Source organism: Schistocerca nitens, chromosome 2 (assembly GCF_023898315.1).
Source record: "Schistocerca nitens isolate TAMUIC-IGC-003100 chromosome 2, iqSchNite1.1, whole genome shotgun sequence".
Taxonomy (NCBI): Eukaryota; Metazoa; Arthropoda; class Insecta; order Orthoptera; family Acrididae; genus Schistocerca; species Schistocerca nitens.
The window spans coordinates 271,934,588-271,958,735 of record NC_064615.1 but is presented as its reverse complement, the minus strand read 5'-3'; the positions used below and the strand labels follow the sequence as shown (position 1 = coordinate 271,958,735).

The 24,148-nt window shown below is 38.8% G+C and overlaps 1 protein-coding gene across 3 annotated transcripts in view; it reads left to right on the top strand.

Moving 5' to 3' along the window:
• Window positions 1-775: 775 nt before the first annotated feature.
• LOC126236017 (actin-related protein 2-B) overlaps window positions 776-24,148 on the top strand; it is a 77,347-nt gene continuing 53,974 nt past the window's right edge. The window contains exons 1-5 of one of the 3 annotated variants that reach the window (XM_049945032.1): window positions 776-912; window positions 1,560-1,670; window positions 3,216-3,233; window positions 10,331-10,410; window positions 19,819-19,954. In XM_049945032.1, the coding sequence (XP_049800989.1) occupies window positions 865-912; window positions 1,560-1,670; window positions 3,216-3,233; window positions 10,331-10,410; window positions 19,819-19,954 (393 nt within the window). In that variant the 5' untranslated portion in view covers window positions 776-864. Of the gene's footprint in view, window positions 913-1,559; window positions 1,671-3,215; window positions 3,234-7,942; window positions 7,961-10,330; window positions 10,411-19,818; window positions 19,955-24,148 lie in introns of all 3 variants that reach the window. The other 2 variants (XM_049945031.1, XM_049945033.1) reach the window with 2 other exon arrangements.

Sequence of the window (24,148 nt, the reverse complement as noted above, 5' to 3'; positions counted from 1 at the left end):
TAATAAATACATACGGATACACATTTTCTCGTTACTTTCATAGCTCTACCCGACGCTGTGGCTGATGGGAGCGATCGTAAATGCATTTCTCATTTACAGTCGCTCCCGTCAGCCACCGCGCCAAGTGTCAACTTTGATTACCGCCATAGACCATGGTCTATGGTTACCGCTGTGGGCAGCTAGAATTGGTTTCAATATCGGTGAGACACTTCTCCAATGTATCCTGTCAGGCGGCAGTGGTGTACCGATTCCAGCTGTGACTCACTGATATTATACACATAGAATACCATGGTTCTACGTTTTGTGCAGCGCACACTTTTATATTTCTGACCATTTCAAGCAAATCGTCAATATTTGCACCACTTCGAAATCTTATCAAAGTCTGAATATTTGTGCTCCTTCGTTCAGACTTAACTTCCTTGTAGATAACTGCATCATCTACGAGAAACTCAAGAACAAAGTTACAATATACCGAATATGTTTAGAAACATTGTTTTGTAAGTGACGCTTCTCATTAAAGGATGCCGTGATACACGTCATGTCTGCGTCATCTTCTCTTCCGTTTCCACACTGCGGTACATCGCTACGTGTACATCAATAAGGATACAACCACAACTGTCACCTGTGATTATTACATTATATTTAGCCATTATCATAATTAAGGATTTTTATAATAATGGTTATTGTCTCATTGGCGTTTTCCTCCTGTCCTAAAAAACTGAGGGCTGAAAAAAACTCCTAAAAAAAGAATCGCTGCATTAAGTGGAATATCTCTGACGGGAAACGGTAATGTTTGGTTATCAGTATCTTAGGGAGGTGCCGGGGAGGTGTGGTGTAGGATTAGGAAGTTGTTAAATATTTTAAATGGATAGTCAGGGCAGAAAAGTTATTGTTTGCGATAATGGAACAGGGGTACGTATGTATGCTATTTATATTTTGTTGCGCATCGCTTTTATCGTAATATGCTTCTTGATAAGTGTCAACTGTCATCTCATGAGTTTACAGAAGTTGTACTATATCAGTAAACATTTGTTGTGCGGTGGGATCCCTTATGTTTGTTTTATTTGTGTTGGAATATGTAGTGTTTATGTGTCAAAATAATTGTATCAGACTTACGAGTAGTTTTTCAGTCTACATCTTCGTTTATACTTTCAGAAGCCTTTATTCCATGTTCGTATGTAAGAAATTCAGAGGAAAACATAAAACTAGTTCTTTGTTGCTAAAGTTTTATTTTATTTCGTGGGACATAACCGCACCTTTTAAGCAGTGGTTGGATCAGTCTTGTTGCCAAATTTATTATCAGGTTGTCATACTTTGCTGAGTTTTGCCTACTTTCTGGACATACAAGCTCTGTTTCCGCCAGTTTATAAATTTTGAAATTTCTGTTGTGTTTCATTTGTAGCCCTACTGTTTTGATTTCACTGTTTTCCTTTCATTGATGTGTAACTAAACGGGTATGTGGAATAATATTGTGGCAACTCTTTTGCACGTGTAGAAGAAGGGGAAGTAATGGACGACTCAGCTGGACCTAATTAATACCTTGCTTGTTTTCATTGCAGTTCGTTAAATGCGGGTACGCAGGCTCGAATTTTCCTGCACATATATTCCCATCAATGGTTGGAAGGCCAATTATCAGAGCTGTAAATAAGATTGGTGACATAGAAGTTAAGGTGAGTAAGAATTTTTTGCAATATGGGATACTGACAGTATGGTGTGTAGTAATACTACATCAATGTTTTCCCATTGGCAATCTGTTATATTGAATACAACCATGGTTTCATAAACCCAGCGATACCTTAACATATGAGACAGATAATTCACTGTAAAACATGAACCAGTCAACTTGATACTTAAATTTCACTTGCAGTCTTTAGTTTCTGTTAAGCACTGTCATTTTTTATAGGTCCCTCAGTATTGTTGAGAGCACTGAAAGAATTTGCAATAGACATATCAACAAAAACTTGTTTGATATTGGAACATACATTCATTCACACATACATACATACATACCTTGATATATTGTAAATACTGCTGTAGGGTTGAGATAGTTGTTGTGTCATTGTGAGTCACCTGCATTGTAAATATGGCTCTTCAGATTTTAATCAAAGAAAGTATTCTATTTTCTATATTTGTTTATGCAACATTAAGGGATGCACCTTGAATATTAGCAGTGATACCACACTGATGTATTAACCTATACTGTATTAGAAACCACTTTTAATATTTATGGCAGACAAATTTTATGTGAGTAAAAGTAACTTCAACATGTGCCATATAAAGTGGAGGTAATCATCTGATGATTACAGAGGGTGAGAATCAAACTGCCCGACATTTTATGTTTGTGGTAATAATGCAGCCTTATTTGTTCTTTAACAATGTAGGAAAAGGTAGATTTCTACTTACTGTAAAGAAGACTCAGACAGGCATGATTAAAAGACACCTTGAGCTGTTGGCTGTAGCCTTCATCAGCAAAAGAGAAACACACACCATTCATACACACAAGCAAGCCCACCTTGTGTACACGTGACTACCAATTCCAGCAGCTCAGGCTCGAATCCTGTGTGCCTTTTAATTGTGCCTGTCTACAACCTAATGTGTCTTCCTTACAGTAAGTAGCAAATTATTGTTTCCTATACATTGTTGATATTCCTATGTGGACTTCCCTTATTTGTTCTTTTTAACTTAAGATAACAGCATATATCAAATGATGTGTCAGGCTAAAATCTTTTCATTGAGTGGTAGTAAGCTATTTCAAAGTTTGCAACTCAATCAGTTGTTCACGTATTGTGATGGTTTGTTTATGGATGCAGATTTGTGTGGTGTGATAACCAAGTGCAAAATTTAATGAAAGAGAACAGAATTAAGTTAGTTCTGTGAAAATCATAAGAAGATGACCGTGATACCCTTAAGAGACATCAATGAATTGGCTCCGATGTGTTAAAACCAGGTGTAGACATTGAGTATAAAAGTGATATTTTCTGAAGTTGGTTAGTAAATTTTGACACTAATCTGTGGCTGCAATTGTTCACCAGCATTTGTTAATCACTGCTGATGATTTATGTAATTTTAAAAGGATTTGTTAATCAAGACTGTTTATTTTACTTGTTGCTATAAGTCTTTTAGTGCCACTTTTACAGACGGATGATAAAATGAGAACAATCTTGTATCGCATATCAAATTGTAAGCCTCCTTAGCATTTTTTTTCTCTATTACAGGAAGATGTTTATGTCAAAGTAAGGCGCTCATCATTGCTGTAAGCTCACAAAAGCATATTGCATAAATTTGTGGGTTAATTCCTAGTAACTCATTAATTCTGTCATGCATGGGCATCTTAATACAGTTTGTGGGTTTGATTTATAGTAGTGGCGTTGATTTAACACACACATGTTGTATTGTAAACTTTGAATGTAGCATATTAATCAGAAGGAAAGTACAGGGCTCTTAACATTTGTTGCAGTATCTTGCCCTGTATTTATTATTGGTTTGCTGGAATTGGGTTATTAGTATGTTGTTGATACATATTAACATCATAATAGATTTTAAAGATGTAAATGTGTGTAAGTGATATGACCATATTGTTCAAATGTGCAAAAACAAAAAAACTGTATTATAAAAAGAAAGCCAGGATGGGTTTGCTCTTCAAGCACAATGAGGGCCAAAATCAACTCCTATTCTGGAATTCTAGATTTTAAGGCATCCTCGGAATTTTGCCTTTTAGTGAAATACTAGCAGTGGTACAGAGTATGTGCTCATTCATTCATTCACATTGTGACAGAGAGCCTTCAGGTACGTGAAACGTAAAGTTAGAAGAGAGAGGCATAGCAAATCCTTTGCAACACACAGATGGGAATTGGGATAAGGGAAATGCTTGTTACCATTGTTGGCTTTGACTAGTGACATAGGAAATGTGCAACAAACGTCTTAAACGTGGTAACTGGAACGTGATACCAGTAGATTTTGTCAAACGTGCTGAACTTAAATCAGTCTGTCACCACAGTCTGGTGTTTTGCATTCACATTGATTGGTTTTGCCAACTAACACTTAAAATATGAAAACACGCACCAAAAGGTGGTGTCACAACAGCCATTAATGCAATATTATTTGTCAAAGCTGACGAACAGTATTTAATTTCCCTCCTGATCTTGAAATTGGATACATATGCACCTGGAATGACTAATATTGTAAAACCAAGTGGCATCTGTACTTAATGATTGATTCAGTTTGAAAAAAAAAAGATAAAAAGCATTATCTGATCACTTTACTTACAGAGTTGTGTAGTTTCCCCCAAAAACTTAGTGTGGACACTGAAGTGGTTGTTCCAACGATGCTGCTGCCGATACTTTTGATGTTGTTTATAAAGCAAAGAACAGTTTGGAGGCAGACAACCAAATATTGGAGGTGTGAAAGTCTGTTTAACACTAAAAGTAACAACTACACTTTGCTTATGCTGATAAATTAGCACTCAGAACAGTGATATATTAGGCACATTTTAAAAAAGATTTTTTTTTTTTTTTTTTTTTTTTTTTTTTTTTTTTTTTTTTTTTTTTTTTGCAAATTTTATTTATATCAAAACACACTGTGCAACACAATTAAATGGTCGCTACCTCGAAACCCCTGTAATTGTCTCCTGTTGCAACGTACGAGTTTGACGTTTGCTTCAAAGACGGCTACAACCTTCTGCGGTAGTGATGCAAAAGCATGGTGCCCTGCAGCTTCGCCCTGAGTCTCGGTGACACTCTACAGAGCAAAGCGTCAACACATGCGGAGAAAGGGTCAGAGCTCAGAAGTTCATGTGATGTGCAAGATGGTATAATTTCACCACCATTCTGCTAAAAGACATGTCATACTAAGGGAAAGCCATCATACTCTCTCTTGTCCACATTTCAGCCCCTTCTTGTGATGCGTCTGCGATGGAGGTCAGAATTGTGATGCCCAGCATTGAAAACCCAGTTTTCTTATGTGTGGTGGAGGAAAACATTTCCAGTGCACTGCCACTCAGAATTGACATGAGGAGGCCTCAGGAGGGTATTAATAAAAGGCATCAGTGAAATCACCCTTTTCTGTGGGACATTGATTACTACACATTTCATGGTCGAAAGTGACTGTTTGCAGTGCAGTGAGCCACAGGGTGACATTCTTGACAACTTTTGACACTGCTGATTTCTGCCCCCCACCCCCCTCCAAAGATTCGCCCCTTTTGTGAGGACATTGTGGGCCAACAATCGCATGGAATGTGGTAGTGTGTAGCACAATTACAATTTTTCCTCTGGTGTACAGGGGATGAACCACTAAGGACCACTCAAAATCATTCTTCGAAATTTGAACATGATCTGAAACAGCAAAGGGTGCTTATGCTTTATCAGCCCTTCTGTTTCATGCCACCCTGCAGTCATGGGAGTGGGGAGTGCAACATTGACACTAGCTTGAATAAAACAGCAAGAAGTTCCTCTGTGTTGAACACTTTAAAAATGTACCTGTACAGAGAGAACCTGTGATGGAGTCCTAGGTGCCTGCAGGCCAGCAATCCCCTGGCATCCGCATGTCTGCTAACAGTTCTAGAGCAGCATAGTATGCTGCTTGCAAGTGTCTTAAGACTCTTCCAAGGCTTGTCCCTGTAAAGTTGCTTAAAGTTTGCAGTTAATCTTAAACAACTTTGTAACGATCAAGATTTGGTACTGTAGCTGTATGTCACTTTATTTTAACTTAAAAAGAGTTTCTATTGAACAGTAGAACATCTTACAGTTTAGAAAGACAATATTTATCAAGGGACATACGCCCAGCCATGTTTATTTGTATTTCGATCAACATTGCTCGTGGACAGCATCAAAATTATGCAATCCATACTTATACTTTAGGTAAAATATTAACAGGACAGTTTCTGTGCCTGAGGATTGTGTACTGTTTGACAGAAACTCTTTAAGTTATAATAAAATGACACACAGCCTTTGTGCCTAATCTTGATTTTTCGTGAAGTTGTTTAGCTTAAGACTAATTGCTACCTTTAAACAGTTGTTGATACACTATTTGGAAGCCAGACATTTCTTGGAACTCATGAAGTCTGTCGATATTTACCATTGTATAATAGCTATTATTAATGTATCAGTGATAAATGTAGAGACAAAGCCAAATCTGTGATTGGGTGGTTTAGTTGTTCCAAAGTCAGAGGGAAGGACATATTACATCTATTAGGAATATGCCTTGTAAGAACAATTTTCAGGTTAATGACGACTTTAGACTACTGTTAATTGACTAATTTATTGCTCTTGTTATTATTATTATTATTATTATTATTATTATTATTATTATTGTTGTTGTTGTTATTTTTTTAGATACACGATATAATATTTCTCAGTGGTCACCTCCCTGAAAGTGCTGTGGAAGTTCTGTCTTCCAAAAATACTCCAGTTGTGTAACCAAAGGACATTACATGGGAATTTTAGTTTACATAATTTTGGCTTTTCAAAAGCTGAAGAATGCCAGATGTTTCACTGGTTACATCTGTGACATTTAAGTAGTTTTTTCATTATCATAATGCATTTCTTTGCCTGCTTTGTATTTGTGAAAGCTCTCCTTTATGGTGGGTTCACTGGTGAGGGTGAGCCTAAATGAGGAACAAATAGGGTCATGGGTTCCTAGGTGGATGGGCCTTCTAATATCATCACTAATATTGAAAAGCAGAGATTGCTATTCACAGTAATGATGACCTGCTGAGTTCCAGACAGGCAACATGAAAAGTAGCACATTGAGCTTTCGGCCAAAGTCTTTCTCAGAAAAATTTACACACCCTCATTCATACAAGTAGACGCACCTCATGCATGCATGACTGCTACGTGCAGAGTTAACACTGTCAGAAATTGAAGCCCAATCATCAAGTTATGATACTGACTTAGTCTTAGCATCCATCAAAAAATAACAGAAAGAAAGAAATCTTGAGATCTAATCAAAAGGAGGAATTTGCTCTCAACCTATGGTTAAGACAGACGCGCAGAATGCAAAAAGTTCAAATGTTTAGTGGAAGTCTCTCCCTCTCATCTCCTTTTCTACCATCCCCTCCCGACCACTTATCCAGCCTTCACTCTTCCTTCATTACTTCTGCTGCAACTTGCACCACATTTACTGCTTTTCTTCCTCTCTTAGTGGAGGATGCTTTCAGACTCATGATGTCTTTCAGTTGTTTTAGTGTTATTAACCATAGACATAAATATTTACAGTAGGTATCCTTACGCATTGTAAACTTTAATTTCCTAATTGTATATTTTAACATCAACAATATTGATTGTAGTTGTCATTGACAGTCATTGGTCATATTTGTCACCAGTTTGAAGTGCTATGTCTCTGTACATCTTTATTATGCATTTTTGATGTAGGGCTATACACATTTTTTTAAAAATAATAGTTTGTCACATTGTAAGTCCTGCTGCTTTTCTTGATTAGCTATCAAATTTTCTTGTTATTTGTCTGAAGACGTATGTTTGCAGCTCAGCATTGCTTTGCAGTAATGTGAATTATTAAAATGAGGTTGTCCACTTTCACAAATAAGATTTGGAGATTTGGATGTCACTTAGGGAAGCTACCATAGAAACTGTGAAATTTGTACTTACCATTACTGCACAGCCCCATGTTGTAATTCTTTCTCAGTGAAAGTAATCTGTGAATGACCCTTTAATTGAAAATCAGCCAAACCGAGAAACAGTTCGTAAGTGATTGTTGAGAAATAATTTTTTTGTGGTTTATTTTGAGTTTTGTGCACTCTATATCTTGTGTAATGTTACATGCTATGATCTGTTGCTGACAGAATTTCTGAAAACAGATATTGATTTATTTCTAATATTGTGGTCACAATATCAGCAATTTGTCTTTTGTACTGCACACACTAAATCATTCATTTACACCCATTTAATTCTTATGACAGTTTGTAATCTTTTTATTTACTGCTGCATAGGAGTTTGCTCATGTACCCGTAAGTATGTAATACTGTCCTCATACCCTTGGAATGTAGACGTGTGCTTTGTTGTGCAAAATTACTTATAGGTGAATATCAAGTTAATTAATTTAACTATAACTTATAATACCACATTTGCCTTTGTAAGAGTCATTTACTGTTTCTGGCTGCCACTTTTTTTCTCTGCTTTTCTTTTCTGATGTATAATAATGTCAGATTGTAGATGTTATCTTACAGTACTTCTAGTTGCCTTACTTACATTTCTGGTTCCATTGGAGTAGCCTGATACAAAACTTGTACAAAACCACTGTTCATGTGATGAAGTTGGAATCTACTTGACTGCAGCTCCTACTCCTTTTGACATTTATTGTATTTGCCTGAAAATATATGATTGGAAGTAAACTTCGTCACCCATTTACAGCACCAGATTTGTAAACATAAACACAAAGCTTTGTCTAGGTTTCAACTTGAATTGGGGTGCTTGTTTCCAAGCACAGACATTGTTTGAAATACTGAAATATTTCATGCCCTTTTTTCAGTTTTTACTGGATTACTTCCTATTTCCTGAACCATTAGCAGAATGAAAATTTGCTGGTAATTGTAGCCGCAAAAGACAGCAATGTAACTAGAGCTAAGCTCCTTGTTAGTATTTACTTCCTTGGAGCTATCTTGAGCAAAAAGAGACACAACACTGTATTTTTGCGAAAACAGGCAGGCAAAATGAAAGAGCCCATCAAAGTATTCTGAAGAACATGGAGATTGCGTCCCACCTAACCTCGTCTGCCCATCCCCCCTTGCAAACCATAAATCTCAGATTTGTTAGATATTCTGAAACACTTAAGCTGTTTCAAGCAAAACTAGAATAAGAACAATGCAAACTGCATTTGTCAAATGTAATATTAACCTAACGATGCAGATGTGACTCTCTTAGATTTGTACCTATAATGAACAGATGGTGTCAAATTGCAGTGAAACAGCTGTTCCATGTGCTATCAAGGCAAATGTGGAGCATATTGACTTCAAGCAATTACAGGGAGCATGCAAGTATTTCGTGCTGTGGTGTGAATTAATTTTTGGAACTCATTCTGGTTTCAATGTGTGAAATAACTGTACAGCGATCCAGAGTTAATACATGTGTTTTCCTCATAATTTTTACTGTTATGTCCATAAAATTTACTGAAATAGTGTTCATTCTGTTACTACGTATTTCCACTCCTTTTGTCACAAACAGTTGTGTATGTTTGGTGCCTAAAGTGTTCATAGACTAATTGTCCGTATGCTCATTTCTGTTCAGACAGACATTAAAGCACTAAGTTATAAAGTGTTTTTTCAGATTTTGCTACATTTATTGCTCACTAAATGACATTCTGTGTCCTCCCTTCCTTTTCCCTGTCTCGATCATTTAAATTATTACACTCTGCGCTCTTACATTCCACCTTTCCTTTTCTGAGTCATGATTTCTCATCACTCCTATGCTGTAACTTACTTTACTCCGCTCATACCATTGGTGATATCTCATCACCCCGGTGCATCTGAGATTTGAAAGATTCTGATACATTTTTTTGCGATATGGAGATAGTTGTGCTGGACGGTCAAGTGTAAAATGGAATACATGGCAGTAAATTTTTCTCATGCAAATGTAAACTGTATATTAGTTTAATGACACTATAAAAGAAAACTATGTTGGCCCTGTTATATCATGGAGTAATTGGAAAAGAGTATTCTTATGTTTGACAGACATGAGATGCTGTTGCTTCTTAGCAGGTAGGCTTTTGCCCACTTTTACGTCTTTGCAAATGAAAACCATTATACCATATACATAATGCAGATCATTTTAGCTAAAAAAAAAGTCAAATTCATGTAATATTTGAACAGGCTTGCAAGGTAGAAGACATGTCCAAGCAGTCCTGAAAATAATTGGGGGGGGGGGGGGGGTGATTATCAAATGTGTAGATGCTATATTTCCTACTTTTATCAGACAGAAATATGAAGAAATTTTATTCATTAGTAATAAATGCCTTATTTTGATTTTTGTTGCTTTTTGCCATATTTGATTTTCCAACTGCATGTGTCAGTAACTGTACTATTGTCACATATGTAAAAACTACATCACATCTATATTGTAGAATGTAAGATGAAGTATGCTATTATACACACTCTGCATGGGCATTCCAGTTTTTGTAGTACAGTATTACTGAATAGCTCTGGAGATGGGGTTGTATTCTGTATATCAATTTAGAAAACTGTGCTGTGCATGTAGTTTGAACATGTATTTTCTGACTAAAGTATTAATTTTTCATCTTAGTAATCACTGAGAGCATGTATTCTCTCTCCTGTATTGTACATTTGCTTCGTTTTGCCTAATAATTGATGTTATTTAATGAACAGGACTTAATGGTCGGAGATGAAGCGAGCAAACTTCGATCCATGCTGGAAGTAAATTATCCAATGGAAAATGGAATTGTAAGGTATGTTTTTAAACTGTATTACTTGTTCAATTTTGGGATTTTTGTTGCACAAGAACATCAAGAATAAAGAACATAATGTCGCTGGAACCTGAAGCATTCTGTGAGTGGTTGTTACGTTAATATAGCATTTGAAAAACAGGGTTTGTCAGCTTTCGTTCTTTGTATTGTTGCACTCCTTTGTGACCAAACAAAAGGTAGGTTTTTCCTCAATTGTCATTCAAAAATGGTTTACAGAACTTGAATGAATAAATGTGGTATTCTAAGCCACATTTCCAGTGTGTTTACAAAGGAAACTTTACGGTCAGTATGTATCACCAGTTTTCAATTATAATTAAGCTGCATAAGCTTCTAAAGCAGAAATCATTCAAAAACTAAGGGTACCGTAACCAACGGTGGTAAGATAGGTGCTAGGAATCGGTTGGAGAGGCAGGACAGCAGATGGTCCAGGGAACATATGGGGTTGAGGATGTAATTATGACTGTAATGAAAAGAAAATGGGAATGGATAAAACACATATCCAAATAATTTGATGGTTAATGAGCCGAGTAATTTTTTCTGTAGATGCCAAGAACTAAGAAGAGGTACAAAAGAAAACCTCGTGGAAGATGCGTATAGTTGAAGACCATAAGGCATGAAATGTGTAGAGGACACCTTTATTCAGCAGTGGATGTCAAATACTTGACTGTTATGGAAGTGTCTAAAGAAAACATAGAGTAAGATCATGATGATCCCACCTGGTTATCTACATGTATACTTCGCCAATCACTGTACTGTATGTGGCAGAAGGAACATCGCAGATTGAGAAAGGGAAAAATGATAGCCTATATGGCTCTGTATGTGCCCTAATCTCTCTCATCTTATCCTAGTGATCCATATGCTAGAACATGACAGTGGCAGAAGAATGGTCGCAAAGGCTTTAGAAAGAGGTTCTCTAAATTTACCCATCAATTCACGAAAAAGTAATCACCATTTTTCAAAGGATTCATATCTGAGTTCCCTAACCATTCCTCTTACACTTCATTAGGAGCTAAACCAACCAATGTATGTAAACACCTCTTAGAGGAGTCAGACATTTTAACTACATTTTGACAGTACATATATTCCGATGAAATTGGTTGCCAATAAACTATTCAGATTCTAATTATAATAACAATGCCCATAATGCATGACAAATACTCAGAGGTGGCAAAAGTCAGGGGATATCTCCTAATATTGTATCGGACATCCTTTTGCGCGATGTAGTGCAGCAACTCAATGTGGTGTGGACCGAACAAGTTGTTGAAAGTCCCCTGCAGAAATATTGAGCCATTGGTCCATAATTGTGAAAGTTTTGCCCGTCCAGGATTTTGTGCATGAATTGATCTCTCGCTTATGTCCTGTAAATATTCGATGGAACTCATGTTGGGCAATCTGGGCGGCCAAATAATTCACTTGAATAGTCCAGCATTTTCTTAAAATCAGTTGCAAACAATTGTGGCCCAGTGACAAGGCACTTTGTCTTCCATAAAAATTTCAGCATTGAATGGCTGCAAATGGTGTCCAAGCAGCTGAACATAACCATTTCCAGTCAGTGATGGTTCAATTGTACCAGAGGACTCAGTCCATTCTGTATAAACAGAGCTCACACCATTATGGAGCCACCGCCAGCTTGCACATTGCATTGTTAACAAGCTGTTCGCCATCATTGTGGTTCTCGTTTGACGGTGGTCCACATTTTGCTGGACTGTCCCAAAATAGCCGCCCTGTGCCGGACTCTTCATCTCCCTTGTGTTAGGAGCTGGTGCCTCACCAGCTGACTTTGTTTTATTTTATTCATGAATGCGGCTTTTACCACTCCCTTTAAGGGATGGCCATTTAACCTTATCGGCACATTGAGGAGTTGACAGAACATTCTGTTGCCTCCTCTGCCCAGCCTGGACTGTGTTGTCTGGGTTTGGTGTTCCAGTCTGGTCCTCACCCTACCTACTTTTTGCTCTTCTCCTCCCTCTTGTGTGGTTTGTTAAACTTGTTCATCTTTCATCCTCTGTGCTTATCTTACCCTGTTCCTGTTCCTAGTTTTTCCTAGGCAATTTCTGAGTGGGGTACCTCTGGTAAGTGGTGGGGGCTGGGATTGTATATCCCCTCATTGCATACTTCTATAAGGGGCATCCGGCTGCACCCTACATGGGGCTCCTTGCCTGCCTTTGTTCCTCTGTCCCCCTTTCTTTGTTTTGTCCCTTATCTCATGTTCATTGACCTTTCGTAGATGTGGGGGTTCTTCCCCTGGGTTTTGCGCAGTAGGCTGTGACTTATCTACAGTCATGTAGACCCGTCTGTTAGAGGAAAAAGAACTGATGACCTTGTAGTTTGGTCATATTAATAATCCAACCAACAACCTGGGTCCATCGCATTGTGAGGTCTGCACCACACTTGAACCCTACCACCTGCTCTTACCAACTGAAATTGGGACTCTCCTGACCAGGCCATGGTTTTCCAATCATCTAAGGTCCAACCAATATGGTCACGACCCCAGAGTACAGGCGATGACATGTTGTTAGTAAAGGCACTCGCTTTGGTCGTCGGCTGCCATAGCCCATTAATGCCAAATTTCGCCGCATTGTCCTAACAAATACATTCATCGTATGGCCGACATTGATGTCTGTGGTTATTTCAGCAGTGTTGCTTCACTGTTAGCACTGATAACGCTATGCAAATGCCACTGCTCTCGGTCATTAAGTGAAGGCTATTGATGCCCGTACTGTCTGCGACGAGAAGTAAATGTCCGAAAATTTGTATCCTGGGCATGCTGTTGACTGTGTGGATCTCAGAATATTGAGTTCCCTAACAACTTCCGAAATGGTACGTCCCATGCGTCTAGCCCAAACTGCTATTCCTCTTTCAAAGTCTGTTAATTCCTGTTGTGTGGCCATATTCACATTGGAAACCTTTTCATGTGAATCACCTGAGTACATATTGGCATCCCATGACTTTTTTGCCACCTCAGTTTATAGTATGTAAGACGAATATAAAACGTTTTTGGTTTTTCTGAATATATTTGAGGAAGTACTTAGTCCATAAATTTAAATACCTTGTTGAGATAATGTAGAAGAATGGTTTTGGCAGGAATGTAGTGCAATATTTAATCAGTATATAATGTTATTAAATCTTTAACTCTCCCAACAACTGAATGTCATACTTCAAAAGCTGTTGTCAAACTTAAATGTATTGCAGACATAATTTCTGGATTGGATTAAGAGTGTGAGCTGACCAAGTAAATCATTTAAGCGTTTGTCTTTGGAGAGCTGTTAATGAGATGAGCCCTTTTGTGATTGACCTTAATTGTTCTTTTAGCAGTTAGTAGACTGTCATACCAGTAGGAGGATGTAAGGAAGCATTAGGATGGTATCTTTCTAAAGCTGTGCTGACTATAATTGGTTTGAATAGGTATGAAAGAGTAAGAGTGTGTCCAGAGATAATCATTACACCCCACAGGCATGCTACTTCATCCTAGAGCACAGCTTTCATGTATGTTTGGTGGATGACATTAGGTTCCAGCTTGAACAAGCCAAAAAAGTCCACTATGACTCTGCTCTTGTTGTGCTAGCATTATCTGTCAAGATAACAGTCCTTCATTTAACATGAACTTAATTATTGATAGTAAAGTAAGATTCTGACCAGCAGTTGAGTTCCTGTAAGGGTGCTGACTGTGGTACTTTCTCACTGTGAAAAATTGTCTAGTGTCAGCCCTGGTGGTCTCGCAGCCTAGAAGTATGGAAAACTTTAATTACTTTAAATAGAAAAAAATTCCTATCGGGGCACATTTTTAAAGAGAATACAGAGAAGTGACTTTGGATTGAGGATGCCATCTTCTGCAGTTGGGATGTTTTTGTGGAAAGACAACAGAACTGTGTGCCAGATTTCCAGTTACCATAGAACAGAGGTAGTAATTATGACCAGAAAACAGAAGTGTGGTACTAACATCAACATTCACTGCACTTCTCTAGTAAGGGACTGCAGTTGTAATGTGAGAGGTATGAATCGTGCTTGCAGTCTTTGATCTGCGTATGGGCTGGGATGAAGATCCAGAAAGTTTTCATAAGTGCTTATGAAATGAGTGGTGAGCTGTATGGAAGATTCCACTTCTGGAGTTTAGGAGTAACATTACTTAGGGGTTGATGAATCACACGAATACAAAGCTTGTCAGTCCCAGAGCTACAAGGCAAGTTCTGACAGAAAGCAATAAAAGGAAAAAATTAGCCCCAAAAGATGTACAACTGGGAAATAAAGGTGTTCATTTTCTCACTTTTGCAGCATATGCCCACTATGGATAAAATTCATCAAAAAAGCTTCAGTCTAGACCAAATTCAAAATGTTTACTTTGTGGAGTGTCCCTCTGCTGCAATAAAAATAAAGATGTTTTTGCTAAATTCCATTTACCAGCTATGTAATTACCTTCCTAATGGTGAGTTCTAACACATTTTTGATTTATTACTTAGAAAAAGTGATCTACTGGGAACTGTTGGTCAGTAAACCACTGGAGGTCCAGACAGTACTCAAAAGTCTCATTTTTGTAAAATGGTGACAAAAATAAAGTTAGAATCTGAAAAAGTTCACTGTTGTTTTGTTACTATTTACTGATGTGATCAATAAAAAACTGGAAAATTTAGGTATTTTTGATAATTCAGAGAACAAAAGTTTAAATGTTTTCTCTACAGTTAATCTTATGTCACACAGTTTAAAGTACAGTATTTTATCATTGATCAAAAATACTTTCTCACCATATTGAGATACAAACTGTTGTAATTTTACTTTGATGCTTTGCTTCACTGTATGCATTTTTTTCTTAACTTTACCCGACGAACTTCACACTTCAACAAGACTGAATAACACAGTGAGACATTTGTCTGAAGTCCAGGGTCCAGAATTGCTTAAAAAAAACTAACTACTCATAGATTAGCAATAGGCTACACAAACTCATTCTTATATTAGGGTAAGTCCATATTGTGAATCCAAACAAAATAGGGGAAGAAAGCAGAAATTCGCTGTTTTCCAGAAAACAAAATGAGATGCATAATTTTGAGTAATGTAATTTGGAAGAAAGAAATTGCATGAGAAACGTTCTTTATTCTTGAAAGACTGAAAAAATAATGAAAATACTAATGAAAGTATGCTATATCTGAGAGAAATGTGTATATATATGCATAAATATGATTCAACAAATTACAGTAGTTCATTTAGTTTTCTCATAACAAGTGTTTATATTTATTTAGGGAATATGTCAGTCTTACTGAAAATTATGTACCCTATAGTAAAAGTGCTGGATATTAATGTGTTCCAACAGCTGCCAAGCAGACACACAAAAACTCGTGCAGCAGTTCCAGTGGATGATATTTGATAACACTTTGCAGGTGGTCATGCATATGACTGTATGACTAAACCAGTGATGGGGTTAAAATTGTACATGTAGAGAAATGCTAAATGTCTCATTGAACACAAGAACAGCTACACAAAGAACAAGTCTAATATATGGAACAAACCCCACATTTAATCATTGGTGAACAGCAAGCAGGAATCCATCAATATAGCAAATTGTAACAAGCCCATGGGCATAGAAGTAGTCTTTGGAGAAGTGGCCAGATTTCAGCAAATAAATACTTAGCACACATACACACGAATTCACTGGAGCTTGCTGCTTTTGCCTTCTATAGCTGCGTCCACACCGGCTACACCACGCTTCGGTGCACAGCTCAAAACGGAGGATATAGGTACGGCACAGTCTGGCACATTTGGTATGCACACAAACCGTGCCGTGCTACACAACAGTGAAGAAGTTCCACACAGTGGCTTTATATCCAAGGAAATGGTTCACTTGTGTGCAGCTATGTTTGGTCAGCATTCGTCATTTTCCATTTTTAATGACATGAGCATGCTGCAACATTGCTGTGCACCTAGGAGCACTCTACTCAATTCTGTATGATTCAGCCGTGGTGTGCGCTGTTCTGTGTTGTCCTGCACTATGCACTTGTGTGCAGCATGAAGCTGTGCAGTGTGGCAGGTCACGTGTTGACACGGCTATATGCAGTCCTGAGACTGCAGTTGTACACCATCTTGACTCGACTCTGTTTGGTGGTAGGGAAATTTCCGTTGCATAGAGCAACGCTCTCCAGTGCAAGCACACGAGAATGAGTGCCACCGATGGTTTGATCTGGTAAACCTTGTCATTTTAAACAAATGGAGTCTCTGACTGATACCACAGGATGTATTTTATGGATGCATGGAGTGAGCTTTGCACACAGATCACCCTCACATGTGACCATATGGCAAATGGAAAGTGATGGGTTGGTAGCAGGAATGACACAAGTGACATATTGTGCAGGTTGAGAGGTCAGTAGTTTTGAGTTAAGGGATGGAGTTGTGGAAATAGTATTACTCAGTTTGGGCCAGACTGGAAGACATAAATGTATAGCACACATAACAAGGATTCTCTTTCACATATTTATTCTCACTGGTGGACACAGCAGCATTTCCACTTGTTCGTAGAAGATCAAATAAACCTGAATTGTTTTCATCATTTTAAAGCATTCGTTAATAGAAATGTCTCCTAGGGTATATATTACTGAGAGGTACCAGGGTAGAACGTATAAAGTCTGTATGTACTATATTGTTGTTGTTGTCGTCGTCATCTTTCAAAGACTACTCTTTTACCAACTGAGAGTTTCATACATTACTTAAGATTCCCCGTAACAGTTACAATCCAAACAGCATCCTTCCCGTTTTTATCAAGTCTTAAGAGTTATTTACTTACTTACCTTGCTTGACTAGCAATCTGTGTAGAAAAGAAAATTATCATATTTTTTGTATTTGTTTTAATTACTTTAATTATAATTGGTCTTTTCTCATTTTCTATCTGTCTTTCAAAATTGTTGTTGAATTCCCTGTAGTAAGTACCATACTTTATCATAACTTGAGATAAAAGTTTTCATTGGTAATGTAAAATCAGTGAAATATTTTAAGTGAATCTCAAGAAATTGAAAACACCAAATTTGCAAAAGTAATAAATAAAGTAAGCTCTTAAATTTCTTGTATTATTTCTAATATCACTATTTTTATTCAACACAGAATATGATCTTGTGCTGATTCATGGGGTTTCTTCCTATAAGTTTCAAATTTTCCTTTCCAGCATCCATGTTTGTGTTGCTATGCATCTATGTATTTACACTCCTTGCAGTTGTGTAGCAGTTCAGCTCTGTTTTTAGCAGCATATGGTTGTGGGTTAATGCGTAACTCAGTACAATTAAAGATGATAAAATAACAGCAGAAAGATGAAAAGGAAGTAGAGTGATGATAATGAAAAATACCAAACACAATAGAATGGTGTAGAAGTCTTGAGGCTGAAAACTTAGCACAGTGAACAAAAATAGCACTTGTTAATAGTTTGTCTCATGTTCATTTGCACTATAAACCATAATGGTGTGGAATGAGTCATAAATTAACTCATAAATAGTGCTACATGCTGATTTCTTTTTAATGCAGACATGAGTTAGTAATTCCTGCCCACCATCGGTTACACATTACAATAATAGAAATTCTTCTGCAGAAAGAACAAGTTGTCTATGAGAAACCTCTTCACTTTGAACATCTTTGATAAAGGACAGCAAGTGAGACTTGCAGAGCTGACAATATACACTCCTGGAAATTGAAATAAGAACACCGTGAATTCATTGTCCCAGGAAGGGGAAACTTTATTGACACATTCCTGGGGTCAGATACATCACATGATCACACTGACAGAACCACAGGCACATAGACACAGGCAACAGAGCATGCACAATGTCGGCACTAGTATAGTGTATATCCACCTTTCGCAGCAATGCAGGCTGCATTCTCCCATGGAGACGATCGTAGAGATGCTGGATGTAGTCCTGTGGAACGGCCTGCCATGCCATTTCCACCTGGCGCCTCAGTTGGACCAGCGTTCGTGCTGGACGTGCAGACCGCGTGAGACGACGCTTCATCCAGTCCCAAACATGCTCAATGGGGGACAGATCCGGAGATCTTGCTGGCCAGGGTAGTTGACTTACACCTTCTAGAGCACGTTGGGTGGCACGGGATACATGCGGACGTGCATTGTCCTGTTGGAACAGCAAGTTCCCTTGCCGGTCTAGGAATGGTAGAACGATGGGTTCGATGACGGTTTGGATGTACCGTGCACTATTCAGTGTCCCCTTGACGATCACCAGTGGTGTACGGCCAGTGTAGTAGATCGCTCCCCACACCATGATGCCGGGTGTTGGCCCTGTGTGCCTCGGTCGTATGCAGTCCTGATTGTGGCGCTCACCTGCACGGCGCCAAACACGCATACGACCATCATTGGCACCAAGGCAGAAGCGACTCTCATCGCTGAAGACGACACGTCTCCATTCGTCCCTCCATTCACGCCTGTCGCGACACCCCTGGAGGCGGGCTGCACGATGTTGGGGCGTGAGCGGAAGACGGCCTAACGGTGTGTGGGACCGTAGCCCAGCTTCATGGAGACGGTTGCGAATGGTCCTCGCCGATACCCCAGGAGCAACAGTGTCCCTAATTTGCTGCGAAGTGGCGGTGCGGTCCCCTACGGCACTGCGTAGGATCCTACGGTCTTGGCGTACATCCGTGCGTCGCTGCGGTCCGGTCCCAGGTCGACGGGCACGTGCACCTTCCGCCGACCACTGGCGACAACATCGATGTACTGTGGAGACCTCACGCCCCACGTGTTGAGCAATTCGGCGGTACGTCCACCCGGCCTCCCGCATGCCCACTATACGCCCTCGCTCAAAGTCCGTCAACTGCACATACGGTTCACGTCCACGCTGTCGCGGCATGCTACCAGTGTTAAAGACTGCGATGGAGCTCCGTATGCCACGGCAAACTGGCTGACACTGACGGCGGCGGTGCACAAATGCTGCGCAGCTAGCGCCATTCGACGGCCAACACCGCGGTTCCTGGTGTGTCCGCTGTGCCGTGCGTGTGATCATTGCTTGTACAGCCCTCTCGCAGTGTCCGGAGCAAGTATGGTGGGCCTGACACACCGGTGTCAATGTGTTCTTTTTTCCATTTCCAGGAGTGTATTCTTTGATTGGCCTGTAGTGCCCAAATGATTTCAGGCAGTTACGTCTACTGCTGCTGGTGTAAAAACAAAGAAACATAAAAATTTTTTAAAAATGTTATTGGCAATATTTTGAAATCCAAAGTATAACTGTCAGTATTTTGTATTAGAATTGTAATACTCAGAGTATTTTATATGAGAAAATAATGCTTTCTGCAGCTAAGAAATATGTTGTTTTACTTGGTCAATACTGAGGCTTCCAATAACTAGTTACGTAAGAAGAGCTGCAAGGCTGCAAAGTTTGTGTTTTCATAGCATCATAAAAATATTGTTCTTGTTTTCAGGAACTGGGAAGATATGTGCCATGTATGGGATTATACATTTGGTGAAGAGAAAATGAACATAAACCCAAAAGAATGCAAAATTCTTCTGACTGAACCTCCAATGAACCCAACCAAGAACAGAGAAAAAATGATAGAGGTATTGCTTTGAATGATTATTTGTCCTTAAATAATAATGGTCTATTTACATTTTAGTATGTATTTAGCTTTCATGTTTGATGTATCATGACGACTTTTTCATAAACTTCCTTACCCTTTCTTCTTTCACCTGTTGATTTAACACTTGACATATGATGTGAGGCAGTGTTAAGATATTGGACTTGTATTCTTAAGGACAACAAACAGTCATTTCCCTAAGTCACAAGTTTTCTCCCCCACGTTCCCCCAACCTAAGCTTTTGTTCCTTTGTGAACTTAGATAAAATACAATACAGTACATACAATTCTGTAGTGCAGAAGAGCTGACCACACCATTAGCAATAATGCACGAGGGCAACTAATAAATGGATATTATAAATAGACGTTCATATTGATAAAAACTTGTATTCGGAGCCATATGTTATATTGGCTTGATGTATAAGTTTGTACTTTTTCCTATGTTGGTATTTCGGTTGTTGGGAGTTTATGTGTTGTCATTTTTTATTTGTAGTTCACTGTTGTTATTTGAGTTAACATTTTGTCATTTAGAGATAGTCTGGGGAACTGTATAAGCTAGAAAATAGTGCAAAGTGGAGAAAGCGGAACATTTCTGACATATTGTTCTGTTTGAGTTCAGTAAAGAGATTATAGCAGCAGAGGTAGCCAGAAACATTTTTGCTATGTATGGGGATAATACCATCGGACAGAGCATGGCAAGAAAATTGTTTACTGATTTTAAGGAGGATTGTTTTGACATTAGTGGCTCTCCACATTCAGGAAGACCTTCGGGGTTTGATGAAGACTACTTAAACGTATTAATCCACAATGATACACATTGCTGTACTAGAGAACTGGCAAATGTGATGAACTGTGATCATTCCACCATCATGCAACATTTGCATACACATTGGGTGTATGGATACCGAATGCTCTAAGCCAAAATCACAGAAACCAGCAGGTTGCCCTATGTGTATCTCTGCTTGCTTGTCATCAATTACTCCTGGTCAACACTGACCATTTATAGCCTATATCATTGCTGCTGATGAGAAATGGTGTCTTTATGTTAACATAAGGAAAACAAAGAAACAATTGAGCCCAGACAAAGCAGCAATTTTCTGTACAAAGACCTGTGTGCATCCATAAGTAATGCATCTGGTGTGCTGTGAATTGCTTTTCTCAACTGTAACATAACTGCTTACATTTATTGTCAGCAACTGACACGTGTTGCAGACACAGTCCAATAACATTGACCAGGAAGATTGTGTGAAGTGATGCTACTCCATGAACCCAGATGCATTCTTCTAGACTGACAAAAAATTATATTCAAGAGTTGGATTGGGAAGTCATTCCGCACTCACATTTCACTTGATCTTGCGCACTCAGTTTTTCACATTTTTTGCTCTCTATCAAACAACCTTCATGGAACTTCCTTTCCAGATGAAAATGCACTCCAAATGTGACTTGACGAGTTCTTTGCCTCAAAACCACGTGATTTCAACAGCTGCTGAAAAGAAAAGTTACCCCAGCATTGGTAGACTGATATTTCACTTTAAAAATACAGCAACCAGCCACTTTTTAATGCGTTTTATTTATGCCAATATGCATTTCGGGTTTGCACCCATCTTCAGCTGGCAAATTACATGGATCTTCAGTTACTATAGTAGTACAATCTCGACAGCAGTTTGGATGCTGCAGCAGGCATTCTCCTCTCCTTGTTTTTTCTTGGCTTTTCTTCTTTTTTGCAACAACACAAACACTTTTTATCATGCATTTTACACAGGCGCACTGCGTTATCCGCCATGTTGTCGACAACATGGCGGATACATTGTCTGTAATACTAGGTACAACTTTCTGCACTATTTTGGTTAGATATAACATTATCCATTGGTTGGGTAACCATCAAACCCATAAAACTACAGTCTATCCAGGAGAATATAGTGATTCACACAGTCAGCTTTGACATGATGGCTTGCTTGCTGCAAGCCCATCCTGGCCAAGCTCTTAATCTGGTCCATCCACATAATGGTGGGTGTTCTCTAGGTCTTTGGTCATTGACTTTTCCCTCCATCATTGTCCTTCTCATTACCTCTTGTCTTCTGACAATGTGACATTCAAATGTTTGTTTCCAGCTGATGCTCATCTGTTACAGTTCCCAGAGTTTCATCTGCACACCTGAAATAGGTAATTCTTCAGCCACCTACAATGATGTCATCATACCAGTCTTCAAGAACATCCCTCATAATGTGCTCGCTGTGTGTGTTGAACAATGATGGAAAGAGAAGGAACCATACCCCTTGCTGTCATTAGTAGGAAAGGTGCCTGAGAAGGTGTTCTTGATTACTACTGTCATTGTGTTCGAAAAGTACAGTTGCTGGATCAGGTATACCAGGTTTCTTTGTGTACCCATCTTGATGGCACAGTCCATAGCTTTGACCATTTCACCTTGTTGAAAACTTACTTGTAATCCACAAAGCACATAAACATCTTGATGTTATATTCCCTTGCCTTCTGTAAGGGCTACTGGATATTTAGGATCGGCTCACTGATCCTCATGCCTGGAATAAACCCAGTAAGCTCATCTGTTATTTGTGGAAGAAAGGTGTTCAGCCCCTCTTTCAGTATAGTGAGTATTATTTTACTGGCATGGGAGGTAAGGGCTATCATTTGATAGTTTGCACAGTCAAGTGGAGAACATTACTTGACCAGCGGTATGAAAATAGGGCACCACCAGTCTGGCCATTTTCCAGACATCTAAATTATTTTTACGTAGACTGTGCAAGATGTCCACACCAAAGTAACCCATATTTTTTTTAGGATATCAGCACTAATTCCACACTAGCCTGATGACCCTTGCTTCTGCAACATTTTCAGTACATATTTCACTTCTTTTCTAAGGATCACTGGTTCAGTATCTGTTCTGTTCCCTTAGTATTGGATGAGAGTCCTCAGTGAACAACTTGAAGCAATATTCACTCCATACTTAGTCAGTGCCTTTTGTGTCTGTGATGACATTCCCTTGGTCATCTTTAATAATCTGTTTGCTGGATGAAAACTCTTGTGCCAAGTATTTCACCTTGTCATATAGTTCTGAGCTGTGGTTCTATCACAGGTGGCTCTAGCTCAGTGCAAATTTTCTTAATACGGTCATTCTTGTATTTCCTGCAAGTGTGTTTAATTTCATTATTCACTTTTTTCATTAGTCATTCTCATTGTTCTGGATCTGTGACTGACAGTCAGATGTTTTGTCACCTTTCAATCAAAGCCAAAGTTTCGTTAGAGATCCAGTGTTGTCACTTCACTGTGGTGCTCATCTTTGGTATCTTGCTTACTGTGCCTGTGATCCATTTTCCTATCCTCATCCATGTTACATCACAATTTATCTGTAAGTCAGGTGGTCCAGTACTTGGAATTATTATTTGGAAAATAATTGGGTCAGGTGCTGTCAGCCATTTTGACTTTATTTTAGCCACGTAGATACCACAGAAAATACCAACTGACACTGTTTTGTGATTTAATGCTTGTAAAATCTGGTGAGTGAATGTGTAAATGACATTATCAGTAGCGTAACTATTCTGAAATTCAAACTGTGATTTGCTGGGGATATTAGTGTTGCTCAGATGAGTTGTTGTTGTTGTGGTCTTCAGTTCAGAGGATGGTTTGATGTAGCTCTCCATGCTACTCTATCCTGTGCAAGCTTCTTCATCTCCCAGTACGTACTGCAGCCTACATCCTTCTGTATCTGCTTAGTGTATTCCTCTCTTGGTCTTCCTCTACAATTTTTGACCGCCCCCCCCCCCCTCACACACACACACACACACACACACACACACACACACACTTCCCTTCAGTACTAAATTGGTGATCCCTTGATGCCTGAGAATGTGTCCTACCAACCAATCCCTTCTTCTGTCAAGTTGTGCCACAAATTCCTCTTCTCCCCAATTCTATTCAGTATACGCTCATTAGTTATATCATCTACCCATCTAATCTCCCAGCATTCTTCTGTAACACCACATTTCTAAAGCTTCTATTCTCTTCTTGTCTAAAGTATTTATTGTCCATGTATCACTTCTATACATGGCTACTCTCCATAGAAAAGACTTCCTGACTCTTAAATCTATACTCAGTGTTAACAAATTTGTCCTCTACAGAAACGCTTTCTTTCCCATGGCCAGTCTACATTTTATATCCTCCCT